The 21,700-nt window shown below is 41.8% G+C and overlaps 1 protein-coding gene across 2 annotated transcripts in view; it reads left to right on the top strand.

Annotated features, from left to right (window-relative positions):
- atp6v1ba (ATPase, H+ transporting, lysosomal, V1 subunit B, member a) overlaps positions 1-21,632 on the top strand; it is a 28,459-nt gene extending 6,827 nt beyond the window's left edge. For both annotated transcript variants that reach the window (XM_030378964.1, XM_030378965.1), the window contains exons 2-14: positions 3,403-3,458; positions 5,778-5,876; positions 6,448-6,541; positions 8,293-8,370; positions 9,581-9,720; positions 15,597-15,698; positions 16,872-16,969; positions 17,112-17,235; positions 18,290-18,440; positions 18,677-18,759; positions 19,150-19,254; positions 19,467-19,596; positions 20,634-21,632. In XM_030378964.1, coding sequence (XP_030234824.1) covers positions 3,403-3,458; positions 5,778-5,876; positions 6,448-6,541; positions 8,293-8,370; positions 9,581-9,720; positions 15,597-15,698; positions 16,872-16,969; positions 17,112-17,235; positions 18,290-18,440; positions 18,677-18,759; positions 19,150-19,254; positions 19,467-19,596; positions 20,634-20,776 — 1,403 coding nt within the window. In that variant the 3' untranslated portion in view covers positions 20,777-21,632. The remainder of the gene's footprint in view (positions 1-3,402; positions 3,459-5,777; positions 5,877-6,447; positions 6,542-8,292; positions 8,371-9,580; positions 9,721-15,596; positions 15,699-16,871; positions 16,970-17,111; positions 17,236-18,289; positions 18,441-18,676; positions 18,760-19,149; positions 19,255-19,466; positions 19,597-20,633) is intronic.
- Positions 21,633-21,700: the final 68 nt, after the last annotated feature.

The following is a 21,700-nucleotide window of genomic DNA, read 5'->3' as shown; positions in this document are numbered from 1 at the left end:
CTGCTCCTCGTTTTAGCTCCTATCACTTTCTTTCTTTTTTTTATGCGAAAAACCGTACGAGACGATGCTTGTAGAAATCAAATATTACATCTTATGGCTTTAAAAAAGCTGGTTCAAATAATATTAATATTTCACATTGTTCTGGGTAGTGTCATGTACACTTCCCTGAACACAGTATTTATAGGCCAAAAGGCGTCTAATAATTTATTCATTGTTTTTAGTGAAGGAAAGGATAGATGTTGAGCTCATTCAAGAGGTGTTTGGATGTGTGTGTTGTATGACTCATTAGCCTAGTCTTGCTGACTGAACAGTACAACCTTGAAATCCCCTCCAGCTGCAGGACACTAGTCGTGCGGGGGGGAGAGAACCAGATAGGTGTTTATCCTGTTACTACCGCCTGTTTTCGGATTCACAACAATGAACCTCCCACTACCCTACTTTAAATGGCATGCCCCCCTCTTTATTTTGCTAATAAGGGGTGAAATGCAGGTGTGTGTTTGTCTGTCTCATTAAAGACGTGGGGAAGGCCCCCCCACCAAGGCCTCGCCGGGCCCCCGCCCCTTTGATATCGGCCACCACCAGACTGACGGGTCACACAAAAAATATAAAGACCCCACAAGAAGATGATGGACGGAAGACGAGGTGGTTACTATGCCAACCAAGAGCGCTCAGACAGGACAGACCGACTGATGGTCGATCGCCTCCAGTACCAAACTGTTTGTTTTTGTTATTAAAATTGCAAATAGCAGTGTGCAAAAGCATTTTCAACCTTCTAGGCTATGGTCAGTAAAATGTAACCATTGGTAAATGTTAAATTGTTGCTCATATTTAAAAAATAAAGTAAAATCTGAACTGAGTGAATAATTATCTTGTCACCATAAGCATTGTGACTATTTCGTAATAGGATTATTTTTGTCCAAGTCAATCTACTCATGGTAGTTGTATCACAGGCGTAGTGCATGTGAAAGTCTTAAAAAGTCTCACAGTGATAATGTTAAGACCTAGGCTTCTTAATTGAGAATTATGTGGTGCTCAGAGTCAGTATTAACCTTGCTGAAATTCAGCAGACTTCGATACGATACCTGCCCGAAAATACCTCGATACTCGATACTGAACTCGTACCACCGTGAAAATCTAGAATATCTGGAAAAGAGAATAATAGAATAATGGTCCAGCTCGGCCTCACTATGGTTTAACTTTCAGCAGCTTGGTCCTTTCCTGCTTCCTGAGCAAATTACGTTAATACATTTATTACACAGATCAGAGAATTGTATTCCGATTGAGGCGTATTAATGCATATGATACGCCTCAATCGGAATAAAATTCTCTGATCGGAATAGAAGAGGTGGTGTATTCAGCTATAATCGACATGCATACACTTATTCCTATTGGTTTGGGGTGGGTGCGGCTACTTTTTAACTTAGTGAGATGGCATCAGCAGCTGCAGTAGTTCGCAATTATTCCGTCTGTACTTTTGTGCACACCGAACTAGACCGCTGTCAAGGAAAGTGGATTTTTTGCTTGATTCAAGTCTTTCTTAACCCTCCGCAAGTAGTCCGGTAACTTATCAACACCACCGTGTCCGGTTGATAAGCGACGTCAACGTCTTTGGCAGACTATTTCTCTGTTGATCAACACTACGAATGATAATTGTAAAAAGACACACCGTCTGAAGATATTGTTTCGTTTTGGCAACGAGCCGTGTAATAAGCGGGATAATGTATAGAACGTCGCCGGTCATTATCGAAAATAATACCCTTCAGGGCGATGCAAGACACCTCCGCTTCCCGTCAGGGTCCGGTTCGCCCTGTCGGCGTTCTGTACAACATTATCCCTTACATATATCATATAAGTCCAGACCAACATAACGGTTGTGTGTGAGAAACATACCGACGTACGCTTACCACTTTTGTAAATGCCATGTATACAATACATTCGGATTGCATGATAGGAATAGATCTGTTTTGATTAGAAATCTAATCGGATCAGAAGTGTCAAAAGCCGCGTTTACATGGACACTTCTTATCCGTTATATACACTCCATATTTAATTTCTCCCGTCTTTTTCTCCACAAGCCGAGAACTGTCGGCAAGCGCTTCCGAACCTGTCGCCATCTCGTTGCGTCTCACTCTTACTCGCTCAGTGAACTGCCTGCTGCTGCTGTGTGCGAGCTGAGGAGCATGTCCATGGGCACGCCCACTGACTAGCCCCTGCGTGCAAGGAGTATGACAGAGTTGATCCTGCTTTTGTATGTGCAAGTCCTTCCGTTCAAAGTATTTTTTTCTTTCATATTTTTCTATTTTTTTTTAAATAAAATCATTCTTTCTTTTTTATAAAAGTATCGATACTAAGAAATTAGCTTATCATATTGTTTTTTTGCGTGAGGGTATCGTGATACCTTGTTAAAGTTCACAACCCTGTGCAAGTTCACAGGGTTCTCGCTAGACTTTTTCTTGGGCGGACAAATGTCCGACACTATTCCGCAATATCGGACATTTGTAATATCTTCCGGACGTTATTCACTAATAATTTAATAATCACCAAAAGTCCACATTTAAACGACAAACGATGCAAACTAAGTTGCTTCAATAAATGCCATTTATTAAATTAGCAATTCTCGGCACCTGTCGGCGTTTATATGGCCGTTTACATTTTATTATACCGGCCATGCGTGCGTGCAATCGGCCGATGTCCGGCTATAGCCGGCTAACACAACACTACTGCTCACTTTCTTCAGTATTTAAGGAAGGAATGCAACCAAAACTTGCAAAGATGACCCAACCTCTAGGCATGCACTTCTCCTTTTATGATGAATTTCAGCCTAAAACCTTTTATTTGTTACTAACCATTATTTGGTTTTTATAAATTATGTCTGGGTGGACTGCAAATGGGGTCACCCTTTGTGGCACTCCAAGGAAATGGTTTGAAATAAACTCTCAGTTGAAGAGGGCAACGTTAACATGGCAATATATTTCAGGTAGATGTGTCAAGGTGTAATCTTTCCTCTTAACACATTTTGTTTGTACCTAATGGTAGGCTTGAGGTTAATTTGACTCACCTTCTGGGGTTGTAACCGTTGATCGTTGTCTGCGGAGGTGCCATCAGAGACCTGGCCCTAATGTTCATGGTACTTGCCATGAATTTTTCCATGACATTTGCCTTGCTTTGACATTTGGGCTGGGAAGTGCATCTAAGCCATTAAAATATCCCTGGGAAAGGTCAGTGTCCGATTAATAATGCAGCAACTATTGGCAAAGACCGCTTATTACCATGTTGTTTGAGGGCTGTCATTTGAACCCGTGGGCTGCCTGAGGAATACTGGGGATACACCCTTCGTCATTAAATGCTGCCTTCCTTTGGCCTTTTGAAATGAAATCCTTAAACAGACTCCTTTTGTTTCAGCGTACTCTACGGTCTCCGGAGTGAATGGACCCCTGGTGATTCTAGATAATGTGAAGGTGAGTCTGAATGATTACTTTCCTTTACCGATAAATTGTTTTAATCAGTCTCTAATTGGCATGTTTCAACGTTTAAGGGATTTCCATTTGCTGTATCCACATTCACAACCATGCACATCCCTGCATGTCAGTTGATACTTGACACGGAACCAAATGCATAAAATGACAGCATTGTTTCACAGGCTTTTTGGTGCTTTCAATATTTTGTTTAAGAGTTATGTACATGATTGATAAATCATGGGGAGGATCTAATTAGGTGAGTGCTGCATGCAGCGCTCAACTATTGTTCTTCATAAGTTTTATTCTTTCTTCCTAAATTTCCTCTTTATTATTCTCTACAAACTTTGGGACCGATCTCCTTCCCCAATTTTTCCCCTAGAGACTGCATTCAAATTGTAAAATGTTCAGAATGCTTCTTTTGAGATATTTTAAATATTTTATACTTAAGATATTCTACTTTTAAATACTATCTTTTTTAAACATGGGAGTATACGGGACGACGGCGGTACTTGAACTGTTTAAGACTTAACTAAATCAATTTTCAATCGTTTATCTTTGTTCAAACCATTTAACAAATCTACACACTTAATAATAATATCTAAACAGAATTTCGATATCACTTAAACTTTCTTCAGAATCACAGTTTTAGTTTCATACCGGCTTCGTTTTCAGTTGGTCTCATTAATTTACGTTGACGCTGGAGCGTGAGGATGTTCAGCAGTGTTGCCAGATAGGGCTGTTTTTCCCGCTCTATTGGGCTACTTTTAATCACGCACCGGCTCGCTATTCTCTTAAAGACACGCACGCACGCGCGCACACCAGCAGTGCAGGGAAATATATCTGACATTTCAGATTCTTCAGTTCAATTCATTTTACATTTCTGCATTTTTAGTAATGCTTTGCGCTTTTCATTCAGCTGTCACTTTATTTGTTTCCAAACATTTACATTTTCTTAAATGGTGTGCATGTTTACATTGTTTACTCCATTTAGACTTTTGAACTTTTGGCTGTATTAAAAAATATTTTCAGCCTCACTTTGTACTACAGCACTCACTGCATTTTCTGCAGGAAATTGATTTTCTAGTTATCTCTGGGGTACAAGTAGGGCTGGGCGATATGGGCCAAAATGAATATCTCGATATTTTTTTACTATATCTCGATACACGATATATATCTCGATATATTTTGAATCTCCTCGAGAGCACATCATAAATGCTCGATTCAACCATGTCTGGCATAATGTTACGTCAGTAATAATTCTAGTATTACTGAAACATAAGTCTGCATGTAGATTACATGAAACAAAATATTTTTTAAACTCATCAGTGCTTTCTATTGGAACAATTTAGAACTTGCACATAAGAAAAGGAAAATCACAGCAAGTTAGATTAATTATTTATTAACAGTTTGAATAATAATTATTATATATACACTGCCAGACGCAGGATCCAGTGCTATTCTTTTTCGAAACCAAATCCTCAGTTTCCATCCTTTTTTCTCTCTCTGGCTGTTCTCACTCACCGGTCGGAGGTACACACACCTACAGCAGCGCGCCTTCCAGAGTCCAGACTACGTCACACCCGCGCGTCCATGAGAATCTCGTGGACTCGCAATGGGCGGGGGGAGTGAGTGTGTTTAGAGAGCCACCGGAAATAGCGAGAGAAGGGAACGCTGTGCGTTAAACAAACCCCGAGAAGCCCAATCCCTATGAGAGCTCCCCACGCTACAGCCATCAGGAGGCGCACAGAGCTTTTGGCCGTGATATTATATAAACAATTATATTATATTATATATTATTATATATATAGAGCTCCGGGAGTCGCAAACGGCAACAATCACTTTCTCCTCCGTGCTGCAGTTCACCCCGGACTGCACTGCACCGAGTTTGACGGTTGAACGCTGGTTGGCTGTTACGTTACACATGTCACTCAGTGGCCACGCTGTTGAACGCTGATTGGCAGATACGCGTCTCTACGTTCACTTTGTATGAGATCTTGTCGCCCCGTCGCGTGAAAGCACGACGAGTATGCCGGCGGCGGCAAAAAGAAACATTGCGTGCCATTTTATATTCGATGTTCGCGATAGGGGCATTTTATACATCCCCTGGAGAACATCTCGCGATACATCGCATATATTCGATATATCGCCCAGCCCTAGGTACAAGTATCTTTTTGAATTGTTAAAATTGGTGTTCCAATTCCATCCAATAACGGCAGTCCTATGACCTGTGTTGGATACCGCCCCTTTATATGAATGGTTGTTTTTTTGGTTGCTCTGGGCGTCATCCATGGATTAATCCACTGTTTTCTATTAATCCAGTTCCCCAGATATGCTGAGATTGTGCACCTGACCCTGCCTGATGGAACCAAGAGGAGCGGGCAGGTTCTTGAGGTCATCGGGAGCAAGGCTGTCGTCCAGGTGAACACCACTCCACCCTAGTACAACCCTAGTACTACCATAGTACCAACCATGTCATGACATGATACCAGGGTTGGAGTCCATTGTTGGAGTCCATTGGTTAGGGTTTTTAACTCTTGGTTCTGTCCACCAGGCATCCTTGAGCAAGATGCCCCCTAGCCCCTACCTGCTCCCTAAAGACTTTATATCTGGATTCTCAAATTTGCTTTGTTTAAAAGTGTCTGCTCAATGATTAAATAGTTATACTAGATACTACCATCCTAGAACCAGATTATATCATGGATGAAAGTTCACATTCAGAAACAATAAATCCAGAGAGCCTCCCCAAATAACTAATTAAATAATCGAGATCTAATGCATAATGATGGAGCAGGTAGTGGCTCGATCTCTTGCACCAAGATGCCTACAGGTAGACTGCAGGAGTCGTTGTACCCTTTGGCCAGAAAAGAAAGCATTGAAAGCAGCAATTTGAGAGTGGGAAGAGTATATAGATGGAGAAGGGTTTGTTGGTTTGTTGTTTGGGTGTTTATCTGTTTCATGTGTCATGTGGCTCATCATGACTGTTCTACAGGTGTTCGAGGGCACGTCGGGTATCGACGCGAAGAAGACGGCCTGCGAGTTCACGGGCGACATCTTGCGTACGCCAGTCTCTGAGGACATGCTGGGTAAGATCACGCCGTATCCTCTGAAGAAAACCAGCCACAATAACGTTCATCTCAGCATCAACTCACTGTTGGTTCCCTACTGAAGATCCTTTCCCCTGAGCTTTTCATAAGGGCCCACCCGCTCTCTGTCCGTTCTGCGCTGCTGACGCCCAGAAAGCTGACATTGACAGCACAGCAGTGCCCGATTGTGCTGAGCTCTGTGTGTTGTATTATTTGCCCTTAACCTTCTTGTTCGAATCCTTTTGGGTAATTGATAAGAAGACTAAACAGTTGTGGAATGTAGTCAGTTTGATGCAAGATCCTTCTTCTGAATGCTGAATGTTTCTTAACGTTTTGGGAGATGTGATCGTCGGCATACAGCACGAGGCTGTTCTTGAGCTGAATAGCGGGAGAAAATAAAGTCCCCTTTGTTGCTGAAGCATCATTAAGGATGGCCGTGAATGGTGTATGCACTTTCAGCTGCACAAATCCTATTATAAATCGTAATTATTATTTTTATACAAGTTTCGGTCAGATTCCAGGTGAACTTCGGTTTGCTTTAGGTAGGAACATGATCCAATAACAAAGGTAAGACTCCTGTTGTTGGAACTTGGACATTTGTTCACATCTGACTTCTTGAGATTATGTCACAGAAGGATTTGGTTTAAACTGTGGAGTCTTACTTTCAAATAATATATTTTTTGTGATGATAGCATTACGTAACGATAAAGTTTGAAGTAGAATTAGAATTTAGAAACATGGCCATCCTCAGTGTTTGCGTCCGTCTTATTTTAATGGACAACAAGCCATTTACGAAGAACCTTGCCTCCAACCATAGCCTCTTTCAGTAAAATGATAACTGGGACAACTTTAATCGGACCTGGTCATGGTCCGTAGAAGTACAGCTTGTTGTTGTCCAAAGAATGTCTACCTTAAAGTATGAATGACATACATGACAGATAAGTCAATATTGGGAGAGTCTCAATTGTCAACCATTGTAATATAAACAGGGACGTTACACATAAATTACATGATTTTCAAAGTATAAGTCTAAACACTGAATTATTTTTACGCCAGTTGAACAAAACCAGTAACAATTAAAGCTTTACATTGTGTTTCAATGTAAAATATCAACGACTATTAATATCAACTATACTATTCTTCCAAAACTTCCCAACCCTTCCATCGTGCTTTATACTAAAACAATAATTAAATCTTCACTTAATAAGTTGCCATCCAAACTTTTATACAATGTCATAATATATATATATATTTTTTTTTTGCCAAGAACATCCTAGCAACTGCCAAGAACACCCTAGTAGCTATCTACAGCACCCTATGCCCCCGGACCTCCGGACCCCCCTAGTAATCCTAGGTTATCAACTCACAGAACCACTGCTACAAAAAAATCTAGGGGGAAAACTGTTTTAACCATCTAGAACACCATGGCAACAATTTTAAAACACCCTAGCAACCACAAAGAAACAACGCAGAACAGCATAGCAGCCACTAGGCTTGGGAGTTTTCACATTTTTCATACCTTCCTGACATTTCATTGGGTATACGGTATATGAATGTATTTGTGCAAAAAAATTAAATAAAAAATAGGTTAAAGCTGAGCTCCTGCGATAGTCATCAAATTTATTTCATTCGTGATTTATTTTTTTACTTTTTATTTTCATATGGAGCCTCAACCTCCCATGATAAACGTCTTTATTCAGCAAATCACCACAGGTCTAATGTCTACATATTCCCTTTCTGTTTGTCTCCAGGGCGGGTCTTCAATGGATCTGGGAAACCCATCGACCGCGGGCCCACTGTGCTGGCCGAGGACTATCTGGACATCATGGGTAAGGTTTCTCCCAGTTGACATGTCTGTTTTCTTTTGCTCCCGACTTTAGTTTGCTTCATCAGGGAGCCCTTATTGCAGACTTTAAGCATAAATCATCAAAAACACACGAAACGTAACGGGACGGCTGTTTGCACACACCCACTCGCTGTTGGAAATTATTCTCTGTTGGTACTCTGTGGACCTGGAACAATCCTGCTGCTCTGCCCAACTAAATGGTGCCGTATTGTTTTTCCTATGAATTTAAACGCGTAATTGATATGTACTTAAGATTTGAAATCAGTCAAACCCTTCAAGATGCTCTTTATCGAAGGGTTTTTGTCATGGTCTGATGTGAATATCTTGCGTAAGCAGAGGGACTAGAGCTTTATGTCTAGACAGAGAACGCCATCTGTTGGATTTCATAGATGCGGTATCTTGCGATAGTTTGTACTATAGTTTATAGAGATAAGCCTGTATTATAGGATATTAGGCTAATAGTAGCCTATATTTCCTTGAAAAATAATGCAGATTCTGGCATGAACGGACATGCACATTGTCACTTAGTGGAGGAGCTGTGCCTCCCTTATAGAAAACTGTTGGAAACCCTGAAATACTTTCACTCCTTCTACTCTAAAGGATTGGTTATATAATTAATGAAAATGAAAGCATTCATCTTTGAATCAATGCATCATAGAAAATTAAGACATACTGCAGGAGAAATTGCTGCTTGCTTCTCGCTGTAAGGAAGCAATTCAAATTTTTTGAGGTTATTTAACTAATGTATTATACTAATGTCCCCTTATGATGAATGAAGTTATTCCTTCAAAGATTCAGTATTGTGGCAGAATGGTTTTAAATGACCCTTAGCAGACCTCGGCTCAGCTCGCTTCCCTATATTTACCTCGCTGTTGCCTTTTTGCCTTTTGCTGAGTTACTTCATTGCCAACATCTTGACAAAGACCCGAAAGGGTTTTAAGGAAAGAATGGCGATGTAACATAAGGTCAATCTTGAAGGTCCCTCACTTACACCTACAAATCTGGACTTTAAATCCCTGCGAAGATGTGTTGCAGTGATTGGCCCTGGAGGAATGTGTGTTGGTGTTTTATAACATGCAATGGGGTTGACCGTATGTCAAGAGGGGGGACAGGGACAAAGGTTTGGTTCTCTGAAAGGAGGCTGGAGGAGTGCTGTAACGGCTCACCTGTGCTGTCCTCCGTGGTTCCTCCAGGCCAGCCAATCAACCCCCAGTGCCGTATCTACCCTGAGGAGATGATCCAGACCGGCATCTCCGCCATCGACGGCATGAACAGCATCGCCCGAGGCCAGAAGATCCCCATCTTTTCTGCTGCTGGTCTGCCCCACAATGAGGTGAGCCGACGTGGTCCCATTCGCTTCTGTGTACATCACTTCCTGTCCCGATGGAAATTGATTGCTCCACGACGGTTGGCATCGTGACTCATTTAATGTATGACAGGATCTTGATGCCTCTTGATTAATAAAACTGAAATGGTTATTTTGGTGTTGTAAGGAATTAGTTTTCAATTAGAATGAAGTTTAGTATACCTGTTTAAAATAGTTATTTGGATGAGGGTGATGATAGGGTGATGAGGGTATGATAAGTGGGAGGGCATTTTTAATGCACCCATTTTTCTTGGGCATTAGCTTTTGCTCCATGACCGTTAACTAAAAGTAGGCTTTAACACTTTCAGAGAGAGTTAATATCCAAAACGAAACTGTTACGATACGCCTGCACATAAACAGGTCATCAATAGCAACCTTTATTCACATACAGAGCGCAAGTAACTTTTAGCTTGCAGCGGTCAATCCATGTATCGGAAGGCGATAATTAAAGGTCTATGAATATAGTGTACAACAATGTATGCAATAAAAGGATTATGCGTTGAGAAAAGACTTGTATAGTGTCCATGGTGACTATGACGAAGATGCCCGATTGTGATTGGTTAAACTGATTTGTTTGAAGGCTAAAGGTCCTTTCACATTGAACTTGATTTTTCATGTCTTTATTTCACCCACTTCGATAATCAATAATTACGTCATGGAGCACAATGGGAATGTACAAATACGTTAATGGTAATCTATTTGACCGATCACAATCAGGTTTCGTTGTCATGGTCACTATGGTCACTGTACATCTTGTAGGACATGTCAGAGGGTATAGGCCTTTTATGCTTCTCAACACAGTCCTCTTATTGCATCTGTAGGGTCAAACCAAATTCATTGACCATGTATTATCACTATCTGTTATATTTATTGCTCATTCAACTCGAAAGCAGTCTGCGCCACCAGCTAATGTTTATTGTACTACGGTTCGTGAAAATGCGTTGCTCTTGAGAACATGACGTGTGTAGTTAGTAACCCTAGTGTTTTTGGATACCAATTTTCTTAGTTATGTTGTTTCCCTTTCCAATAACAAAAAACTAACGTCTCCAAAAAATCAATTAAATAATGCACCCACTAATAATCACCCTCATCCGCAAACTACTATTCGCTATTTTACAGATGCAAGTGTGTGAAACTGTATAATTGAATCCTCTGAATACATTTAATGTTTTGGTTAAAGGACGTAGCATAAGCCAGTCTTCAATATAGGCTCTAAAGGTTGATGATTGAATCCATCTGTCTTTTACGCTTGGGGGATACTTATTTGAAAATGCTGCATATTTGCGTGACGTCCGCGTTTTATCTATATTTTCACTACACGGCTGATGGAAGGACCCTAAAGCCATCAACAATTGACTGTGGTGAGATATAACTTAATGTCACTTAAAATGAAATGACATTTCTGAAAAGCTGAGCATTCACCATTGGTAACGACACTGGCCTCAGTTGAATCTGCTTTTTGTAATTGGTTTCATCTGCAATATAATAATGATCTTGCAACATCGTCATATCTTTTCGGAACTCCCCGTGGAAGAGGTAGCTGTTGGGCACAGCAGGAAAGGGAAGTAGTCCAACTTCTCCCAACCCTGGTCACAAGACAATGAGATCTGCATCCTATTTACACAAGAAATTAGTTAAAAATACCGTTCTAAGCTAAAAGTCGAACTGAGGTGAAACGTACAGAAATTAGTTTCCCTTTCTCTCTGACGTTTCAAACCTTAGGTTTTGTTAATTTTGACGGTAGATATTATCATTGTGAGTAATTTACACCACTAAACTGGGATACTGATAAATCAATGTCTTAAATTTATGACAATAGAATACCAGTGAGAGACGATAATCAATATTATTGAATTATTGCACACTTTAAGGATTAATACACTTTTTTTGTATAAAAATATGGTAGACGAGTAATGTAGTATAAAGATAATGCAAATTTCTATCCCTTGCACCCAAAATGGAAAGCTGTTACAATGGCACAATCTTTTTGTGCCATTGAGATTGCCCCTTTGTTCAGATTTTCTGTCAGATAATCTCCTTGCCTGTCCGGGTCAGACCTTATGCATGTTAGGCCTGTTGGCCCCATCCAACAGCCTCAGAGAATAGTTTCCCGGTAACTTGGTCTTGGATATTTTTGATTACCTTTTTTATTGACTGCACCAAGTATCTTTCTGCTAATTTAATGCCTTTTTATTTTATTAATTTTTGCCGTATTTTCGAAGAATGTCTTTATTTCACCCACTTCGATAATCAATAATTACGTCATGAAGCACATTGGGAATGTACATAGTGTGCAACAATGTATGCAATAAAAGGATTATGCGTTGAGAAAAGACTTGTATAGTGTCCATGATGACTATGACGAAGACTCCCGATTGTGATTGGTTAAACTGATTATTTCAACCTATCACCAGTCTTTATTTCACCCACTTCGATAATCAATAATTACGTCATGGAGCACAATGGGAATGTACATTTACGACCTGTCATCCGTTTTGCGAAAAAAAGACGTTAATGGTAATGAGTTTGACTGATCACCATAGATTGCCCCTTTGTTCAGCTTTTCTGTCAGGTATTCTCCTTGCTCCTTAAGTTTGTCCGGGGCAGACCTTATGCCTGTTAAGCCTGTTGGCCCCATCCAACAGCCTCAGAAAATATAGTTTCCCGGTAACTTGTTCTTGGTCATTTTGGTCACTTTTTTGTTGACTACACCAAGGATCTTTCTGCTAATTGAAGCCCTTTATTTTATAAATCTTTGCCGTATTTTCGAAGAAGGCCGAGTAGGGAAAAGTTACATGAGACAAGTGCAAATTAGAGTAAGACGACAAGTCTTCAGCTGAAGAAGGTGCAGGATCCATTGATTGCCGTCGGGATACATTGTGCAGATGTCAAGGAGGTCATTTAATAACAAGATGAAGGCCAACTTTAGAAATGGCTCCAAGGATGGAGGCTACAGAGGGACCCCTTTTTGTAGTTGGGTAGAACAACATTGATTTAGTAAAGCTCTTCAATGTTCTCTCATTGAATCAGAGATGCACTAGACGACTAGAGCTAGTTCTCTGGTCTTGAGCCTCTTTAGCTTGGAAACAGAGTTTTACAGACTGGCGGTTCATCCGGCTCCCTCTTCAAACTCCCGTCTACCATTCACACCTCGCTTCCCAAGGGCGGGAAATGAAAGCCGTTAACTGGATCAATGTCCTGCTCAGGTATTGTTGCCGCTGCCAACGTGCCGAGTAGGTAAAGCCTTGTTCTCTATGGCTTCCAGCCAAAAACAAAGTCACAGCTCTGGAAGACATTTGAGAACGTGATTCCAACGCAAGACCTCCCTGACCAAAAATGTCTTCCATTTTAATCCCAGATGTCGTCTTGTCTTTTGTCTGGCGTTTAACAGAATTCTCAACCTTGTCGACAAACACTGTAATGTTGACTTTATGTCTGCCTTGGCTCTCCTTCTTCATGGAAGTAGTATTTGTTGACGAGCAAGAAAGGGGGAAAATAGCCAATACACACATACCGAATGCACCCTCACATTGATAAATGGTCTGTATTTCAAAGCTAGTTTTTAAAATGAGCATCAAAATATGAGCCGTAGCTTCACATGAGTGAGGCCCCTAGTTAATTTACAACCTAGAGCAAAAAGTCTATGCTGCTCTACCGTTTCTTGTTAACCTGTTGTCAAACACTTATGAATTGTTTTGCGGGGATTATACAATAGTTGACCCCATTAATCTAATTCTGTGTGCCTGATATTTGGGGCTCTTAAATGAAGGGAGATGTGTGAGGGGGATGTATGTTTCTTACTGTAAACCCAAAGGTGGTCCGGCTTGTATGCGTGGGCTATTGAACCGTGGTCCGGTTCAATAGCCCGGAAGTTGTCGTTTCATTACCCAGATGTCACAGAGGGTCATGTCACCAATAACTGCCTCCTTCATGGACCAGGTGTGGGAGCTCAGGGACCAAGTGGGGGTCAGGGTCTGTAGATCAGACTTCTGTAGATCAGACGGTGGCACAGAGCGCTAATGCTGTGCGCGTCGCGGCTGTAGGATACACATTTTTCCTCAGGACAAAGCGGATTGCACGGTTTGGTGGGCACAATCAAATTCAAGATGATGTGACATTCATATGTAACGACGACTACACATAATGGACCACAATAGTGTCACGTTTACAAATATATTATGCTGTCATGTCTGTTTTCCCGGGTTTCCGCGGGGAAACCATGGCCCTAGTCCAAATTAAGGCCATTAAAAAGTAATAAAAGTCATCTGACGAGGTATTTAATTTCCAACTAGGCCTATGAGTGTTTCAATTTGTGTAATTTACATGCAGGCCTATCTCCTAAAATTACTAAAACTGAGTGTCAATGTTGTCACGTGATGCGTGCGCTGAAACAAACTGGATATAGCCGGCTGGCTTGCTGCCAAACCTCATCGCGAGTTCGCTTCTGTTAGTTCACACTCATTTGAAAGACAATAATGGGGAAATGCAAAGTCCAGACCAACATAACGGTTGTGCACGCGAGACATATACGAACGTACGCTTACCACTTTTGTAAATGCCATATATACAGTACATTTGGATTGCACGATAGGAATAGATCTATTCCGATTAGAAATCTAATCGGATCAGTAGTGTCCATTTAAACACGGCTAGTGAAAGTAAGTAACGCGTATATACATTAACGTAACCACTTTTTCATATAAAAACTTTACACTGTAATAACAATATTTAACGAGGTAATTATAACTTGACTTCAACACTGGACACAACAACTTGGCAACACAGTTGGTGAGAGCCAGAGAGAGGCAGACATAGAGTGCCAGAGAGAGAAAGAGAAAGAGCCAGAGAGAGAGGCCTTGAAAAATTAAAAAAAGATCTCTATCACCCTTAACTGGCATCAAAGTTGAGCTTGTGACGGATTTCACTTCTAATTGTTATGCAATTTTCTTTGTGACATATTGATTAAAAACTATGGACCAAGGCCCGTTGGGCGATCTTGATTAATCCAACTCCTATGGTACGTTCCGTCTTGCTTAAATGTAGCTCACTTGCTTCCTCTACTGTCTGTGAAGGTATTAAAAGGTAGTAAATTCAACTTAAGAATAATTTGACAAAGCCTCTTGTCGCATTTTCGCTTTTAGTACTTCTGTAAAAAAAATTGCAAGGCTTTATATCCAATGCCTTTCCTTGCGGTGAATGCAGATAAAGGTCATCTAGGAGCAGGCTAGTGATTAGGGCATCTTTCTACGTAGGCTGCAGCCACTGGGGATCAATCCGGGTACCTTTAACAAATATACTCTTTTATCTTTGTAGTAGGGCTGCCCGTTTTGGAAGAATCATAATCATTATTATTATTTTGGTCAATATTGAAATCATGATTATTCAAACGATTATTTTTTACTTTGAAAACATCATGTATTTATTCAGCATGTCTCTCCCACAAAAACACTTTGTAACTGAGAACTTTGAAATTTCGCCTAAAAACAATGCACAAAATGGTCAAATAGAAAATGTCAAAATCTATAATAATGTACAGATATGTATCCAGCTTTTATGTACTTTCTATAAGTTTTTTAATAAAAAGATAAATATTAATAATAATAAAATAATATTCGTTTTCGCGACCAAAATTCAATTAATTGCCCAGCCCTACGTTGTAGTGTTTCTTCCCTTTGTTCCTAATGATATCTTTTGTATCATCCTCGCTGCTGAAAACGGCAATTTTGAGGGACTGTCCATAGGTTTGTTTTGCGTCTATGCAAACCCCATGATATTTTAACGGTTGTCATTTAGCACAGAGCCTACTGACTTTTTAACAAAGCGTTTTATCTGCTCCCTCCTAGATTGCCGCCCAGATCTGTCGGCAGGCTGGCCTGGTCCAGAAGTCGAAAGACGTCATGGACTACACCTCTGAGAACTTCGCCATCGTCTTCGCAGCTATGGGGGTGAGAGACCGAGCGGTGGTCCATGGGAATATCTACCGCAGTCAGACTCTTCTGTGTCTCACACTGTCCCTGTGTCAGTCAAGTCTGGCCTTTTTTGGCATTAGAAACGTATGTCTTCATTGCCAAATCACTCCCTTTCTCTCTCTGCCACCCACCCTGGTCGTTCTCTCGCTCTCTCTCCCTGTCCTGTTTTTTTTGTGTTCGCAACACTAATCTAACCCTTCTTGACCCTCATTTTACACCCTGACAATTTGACCCCAACCAACCCCCCCAGTTCCTTATTCATCAGGTGACTTGTGTGTCTCTAAGTCCCTCTTGTTACTTCTGGGCTCCTGAGCAGATCCCGCGGCTCAATCTGACTGCTGGCTAATTCAGCAGGCCTTTAGAACGCCTTCACACCGGCCGTATCGAGTTATCCCCCTCAGCTGCTGCTGTGTCTATTCTAACGCCCCTCTCTGCCGTCCTGACCTGCAGTTCACACACACACACACTTGCAAATACCACACATTTACGTACACTTGGACGGAGACGCACGCACACACACTCACACAAACACACACACACACACACACACCTACCTTTAAATCTGCCCTTTTGTCGGTAATCCATCAATTTGCACACCGCTGTGGATTGACTGAAGAAGAGGAAACCGGTTGAATATGAGACGACCAGGGGGTTAGGGGGCTTATGCTAAAGCCACCGTACCCAGTATACTTGATACACCGTGCAGAGGGCCCGGCTTTGGTAACCATACCTGCTTTGTGCAAGTGGAAACACGTCGATTTGTGGAGTGATTATGGTATTCATAGGGCAGTGTTGTGTTGTCCGTTGGCAGAGGTGTGTTGTGATGTTTTACAAGACTACATTATAACGTAGGATTGCTGCGTGGACGTTTGGATGAAATTGCCCAGCAGGTAACGTGAGTCATCTGACGGGAAAAACATACTTGCAACCATCTTTTTCACATAGTCTTATTTTATCAGTGCGATATAACTGGATTTCCGACAAAATGTTATCCAGCCTTCTATCTGTGGCTTTCGCAAATATGCATTTGCAAAAATAATAATGAGGTATTCGAATGCCGAAATTTAGATTTGAATACCAACCGACAAATGGTTGCGATTTCGGGTTCGTCGCTATTGTCTCATCATACTTTCTTTTTCATTTTTCCAGGTCAACATGGAGACTGCCCGCTTCTTCAAGTCGGACTTCGAGGAAAACGGTTCCATGGATAACGTTTGCTTGTTCTTGAATCTGGCCAACGACCCCACGTAAGAGGCACTCTGCCAGAGCTTTGCACCCTAACACCGATGTGTGTCTGCATCACTGTATACTAATGTAGACTAGTGATCAACTTTTGCGATGCCCATGCACATTTCCTATTTTTGACGGAATTTCTTCTCCACCAATCAGCATTGAGCGCATCATCACCCCCCGCCTGGCGCTGACCACTGCGGAGTACCTGGCCTACCAGTGTGAGAAGCACGTCCTCGTCATCCTCACTGACATGAGCTCCTACGCCGAGGCCCTCCGAGAGGTAGGCCTGCTGACTTTTTTTTTTATTAATAATGAATTGTAATAATTATACAGCTGCCAGAATTTTTTATCATAGTGGAAACGAGCCATGAATTCTTAACGTTCGATATTCCCCTTGAAGTTGGTCTTCTGCCAGTTTGGCAGGGTCTGTGTGTAGTACAATTGTTCTATGAAGAGTGGGGTGGTATACCAATGTAGAGATCAATATTGAGTCAAAGGAAAGCTAATTGGTAGGTAGTGCAAAAGCTAGCAAATAAACCACCATCTTGTCATCTTGACAATGTTAACAGTTAACCTGGGCTCTCCTTTAAGCCAAGGATACGTTTTCTTTCTGCCATTGACTGAACAGTAAAACCTGTTGAACGTGAATGTTGCCTCTATCATGAAATGATGAGGAGCTCCCTTTTAAAGGCAGATTAAGTGCTAACCTAACTTTATAGTTTTATTCCCTCCATTGTGTGATGGATGGATTTAGGAAGTCGCATTCAGTGCATACCATGTCTGCTCGGTGATCTGCTAATTATTTTATTTGTTTATTTGTCAAGGACAATGCAAAAAACATTGCAAGGATACAATACATGAAACGATGTATGTAGGATTTTTAGCCAAGGCAAATTTTGCAACCCATGTCCCCGGTTAGGCTTTTACTTAAAAATGGTCATTGCATATCATCATTAACAAAGATAGATTAATTAAAGTGAGCAGTGACATTCTTTACATGATTATGCAATTGCTACATCACATTAGTCATTTTACATGTGTAGTCTTTATAAGGAGCTGCCTGTTGTCCAACAGTGTTCACCTCAGTGCCAACCCTTAAGAGCAGTTCTCTTCCCGTCCAAAGAGTTGCCGCTAGTTTGATTCCCGCAGTTAGCGTGTTTGTGCCCAAAAGCCGCTGTTACTCTTCAATGATGGTGTTTTGGTCTACCAAGACCCGCCTATGTCTGCGATCCAATGAATACCATCCAGGAAGGGGGTGAATTGATGGTATCCACCATCAGCAAGGCTCCCTTAGCCCCTGGCATGCATTCTCAACCACCACCTCTGTTCTCCAGGTGTCTGCAGCCAGAGAGGAGGTGCCCGGCCGTCGTGGCTTCCCTGGATACATGTACACCGATCTGGCCACAATCTACGAGCGTGCTGGGAGAGTGGAGGGCAGGAACGGCTCCATCACCCAGATCCCCATCCTCACCATGCCCAACGACGGTAGGGACGAAGCCCTTCAGATGGGAAATGAACCACAGTGGTTGAATGCATCACGGTTGAACCATTGATATGAATTGGCCACATTGTCAATTCCCATCAATGGTGGAAAATGTATCGTTAATGTGGATTTCAATGCACAGTGATTGGTTTATATTGCAGCCCATTCATTGGAATGAACCATGAATGGGCTGACTGGTTTGAGGGAGGGTAAAACTTAACAATCTCTGTTCCCTCAGACATTACCCATCCCATTCCTGACTTGACTGGTTACATCACTGAGGGACAGGTGTATGTGGACAGACAGCTCCACAACAGACAGGTAACACTTATCCTGGTTTCATCAGTGATCTCTGGACCAGTTACCAGTCGTGGCAAGTGTGTTTTAAATGTGTGATTACGGCTGCACTTAGGCATCCATTATTGCCCTCTATTAAACATGGGGAAAGCAGACCTTTTCAGACCGTAATTGTGATGAAGTCTGAATGATTAATACTAGCGCTGACATTTTGTTGACACTATGGCATTGTTTCATGAAGAGGTGGTCTATTGTGGATTGAGAGAGGGCAAATCTGGATACAATGGCTGGACAATTATACATTTCGAGTTATCAAGATGTCCACAAAACCTCAAAGCTTTAGACTTTTCTAAGGAGTTTGTTTGTGTGTTTTTACCTACATGTAGATGTTTAATCGTCTTGTTCTTTGTTCAGATCTACCCCCCAATCAACGTGTTGCCGTCCCTGTCTCGTCTGATGAAGTCTGCTATCGGTGAGGGCATGACCCGCAAGGACCATGCAGATGTCTCCAACCAGCTGGTAAATCTTCTGCTATAACATCACAATTTTCCGAAAAGATTTGGTTGTCTTTATTTTGAGATCAGGTTTTCACTCAACTTTATTTTTGTTAGTTAAATACATTATTTTAAGTTTCAACTCATGCGATTCTAAATATAGAAATGGACTTCCGAGCCATTGTGGTGGTGCAGCTGCAGTATGGTCATGTTAAACCATACCTTCTCTTCACTTAGTACGCCTGCTATGCCATTGGGAAGGACGTCCAGGCCATGAAGGCTGTGGTAGGAGAGGAGGCCCTGACCCCCGACGATCTGCTCTACCTTGAGTTCCTGCAGAAGTTTGAGAAGAACTTCATTGCCCAGGGTGAGGGGGGCGAGTCCAGGCCCTTGAAAATCTAGAACTTACGTTTTTTAGAACAGTTTTTTTTCAGTTCATAAACGATGGCCTATCTGCTGCTTCCACAAACGCATTGCTTTAAATCGATTCATATTGGCCTGTAATGTCACTGTCCAAGGTGACATATTGGTATCAAGCTACAATGAGTGATTAGTAGTTCACTGGTGGCTATGAAGCATTGACGCAAAAGAAAATCAACTGTACAGGCAAATTCCAAATGCATACCAGGTGAGCCCAAGTGAGGTCTCGACCCCAAGCTTGTGACACACGTATGGGTCAGCTTAAGGGCTGATTATGGTTCCATGTCGACGCAGCGCAAGAACCGCGCAGACGCTTCGACACAGTAGTGAACCAGTGACCATTCACAGACCTCGCTGCTGCGTCGCCTTGACACAAGGTTACATTCTTTAGGAGGCGCACGTCAGGCCCTTGCTGTGAACGCAAAGAGGGTCCGCAGGGACGTAATGGGTCCATAAACCCCCTTGCGTTGCATCGGCGTGGAACCATAATTAAGCCTTTACCTCTGTCCTTGAAGGGGCCAAAAGCTGGGTGGTGTTATGTTTAACGTAAAAGAGAATGTGAAAATGGACCTGTGGTGAAGCTGGTGTGACGTAGGGTTTGCTTGCTGTTGTGAGCACACCCAGCGCTGGTGTCGGAGCAAGCTTTTTACACCATTACCGTCCAAGTGTTAGCTGTCAACGATCATTGACACACTCGCCTCGCCTGACCACCATAGATGTATTTTTAGACTCCATTTCACCACTATGCTGGCAACTATATCCAGTGTGCACGTTATTTGGACAGGACTAGGAATGATTAAAAACTGAAAAAAGGGTTTGTTTGCTGAGCCAACAATGTTTTTAATCTTTAATAGTATTATTACAGCAATCATGGATTCGTCTATAAATTTAGGTAGACATATTAAGAAAAACTGTCAGTCTCTTATGAAATTCTAAAACATGGACTTTTTAATTTCCTAACCCCATCCTCTCCGGCCCCCCCAGGCCCCTATGACAACCGGACGGTGTACGAGACGCTGGACATCGGCTGGCAGCTGCTGCGTATCTTCCCCAAGGAGATGCTGAAGAGAATCCCCCAGAGCACCATCGCCGAGTTCTACCCCAGGGAGTCCGCCGCGCGCCACTAAGGGCTGTCTCTGGTTCTCCCGCTCTCGTTGTCTCTCTCCCAGCTTCCCAACAATTCCAGCACTGAGGTCGTCCCAACACCCCCAACCCCTTTTCCCAGCCCCAGCCGTCTGCCTCCCTCTTGCTCCACCCTGAAGACGTCCTTGATTGAACAGGGCAACGCCCCCCTTTAGTGTAGCTGTAGTGTGGTTGGTACATGTTCAGCAGTCTTGTATAGAACGTAGCTTTGATTGTGAGATTTACATTTTTATTACAACAAGCACCATTCTCTCTTCCCCCCCCCCCCCCTCACTTCCAGAATCCCACATGGTTCCTTGTTATTTATTTGGGTTTGTGCTGGATAAAACAAAAAAATCTTGGTTGTTTATTTCAAGCTGTATGTGTTTGTGTGTATGTAAAGGATGGGGTTGTTTGCCGACGACATTCTCAAAACATTTCAGTGGTTGCCAGGTATCCGGAATGGCTCGACTGTGTTTTGTTAAGAGTATTATGCATGAAGACCTGTGGTAGATAAAACATTTGTCTGTGATTTCAGATATTCAGATTTGGGTATGATCAGAGGTTTGTTATGCAAAGCTGAAGCTGGGCGTTCAGATCACAAGCTCCATGCAGATTTGGTTTATTCCCTCGTCTTGTCTACAATGCATTTTCCCTGAATCCTAAAACAGTGGATGTTTACACTTTTTTTTGTTGTTTTGAGTGATTGTTATTGTAAAGGAAAAAAAAAAGGATATATATATATATATATACATGATAAACATTCCTGTTTGTGTTTGAAGAAATCAATTGAATGTTGTCAACAGCTGTTAATTTGTGCGCTAACCTGTCATCGGATTAATTAAATTATATTCCAAAGTGTCTCCTGGTTTTGCGTCGTTCCTATGAGCAGATGTAAAACTGTACACTTCGAAACTTAACCACTATCG

This window comes from Gadus morhua, chromosome 15 (assembly GCF_902167405.1).
Source record: "Gadus morhua chromosome 15, gadMor3.0, whole genome shotgun sequence".
Classification (NCBI taxonomy): Eukaryota; Metazoa; Chordata; class Actinopteri; order Gadiformes; family Gadidae; genus Gadus; species Gadus morhua.
The sequence above is the reverse complement of the archived record's forward strand: the minus strand, read 5'-3'. Positions and strand labels throughout refer to the sequence as shown.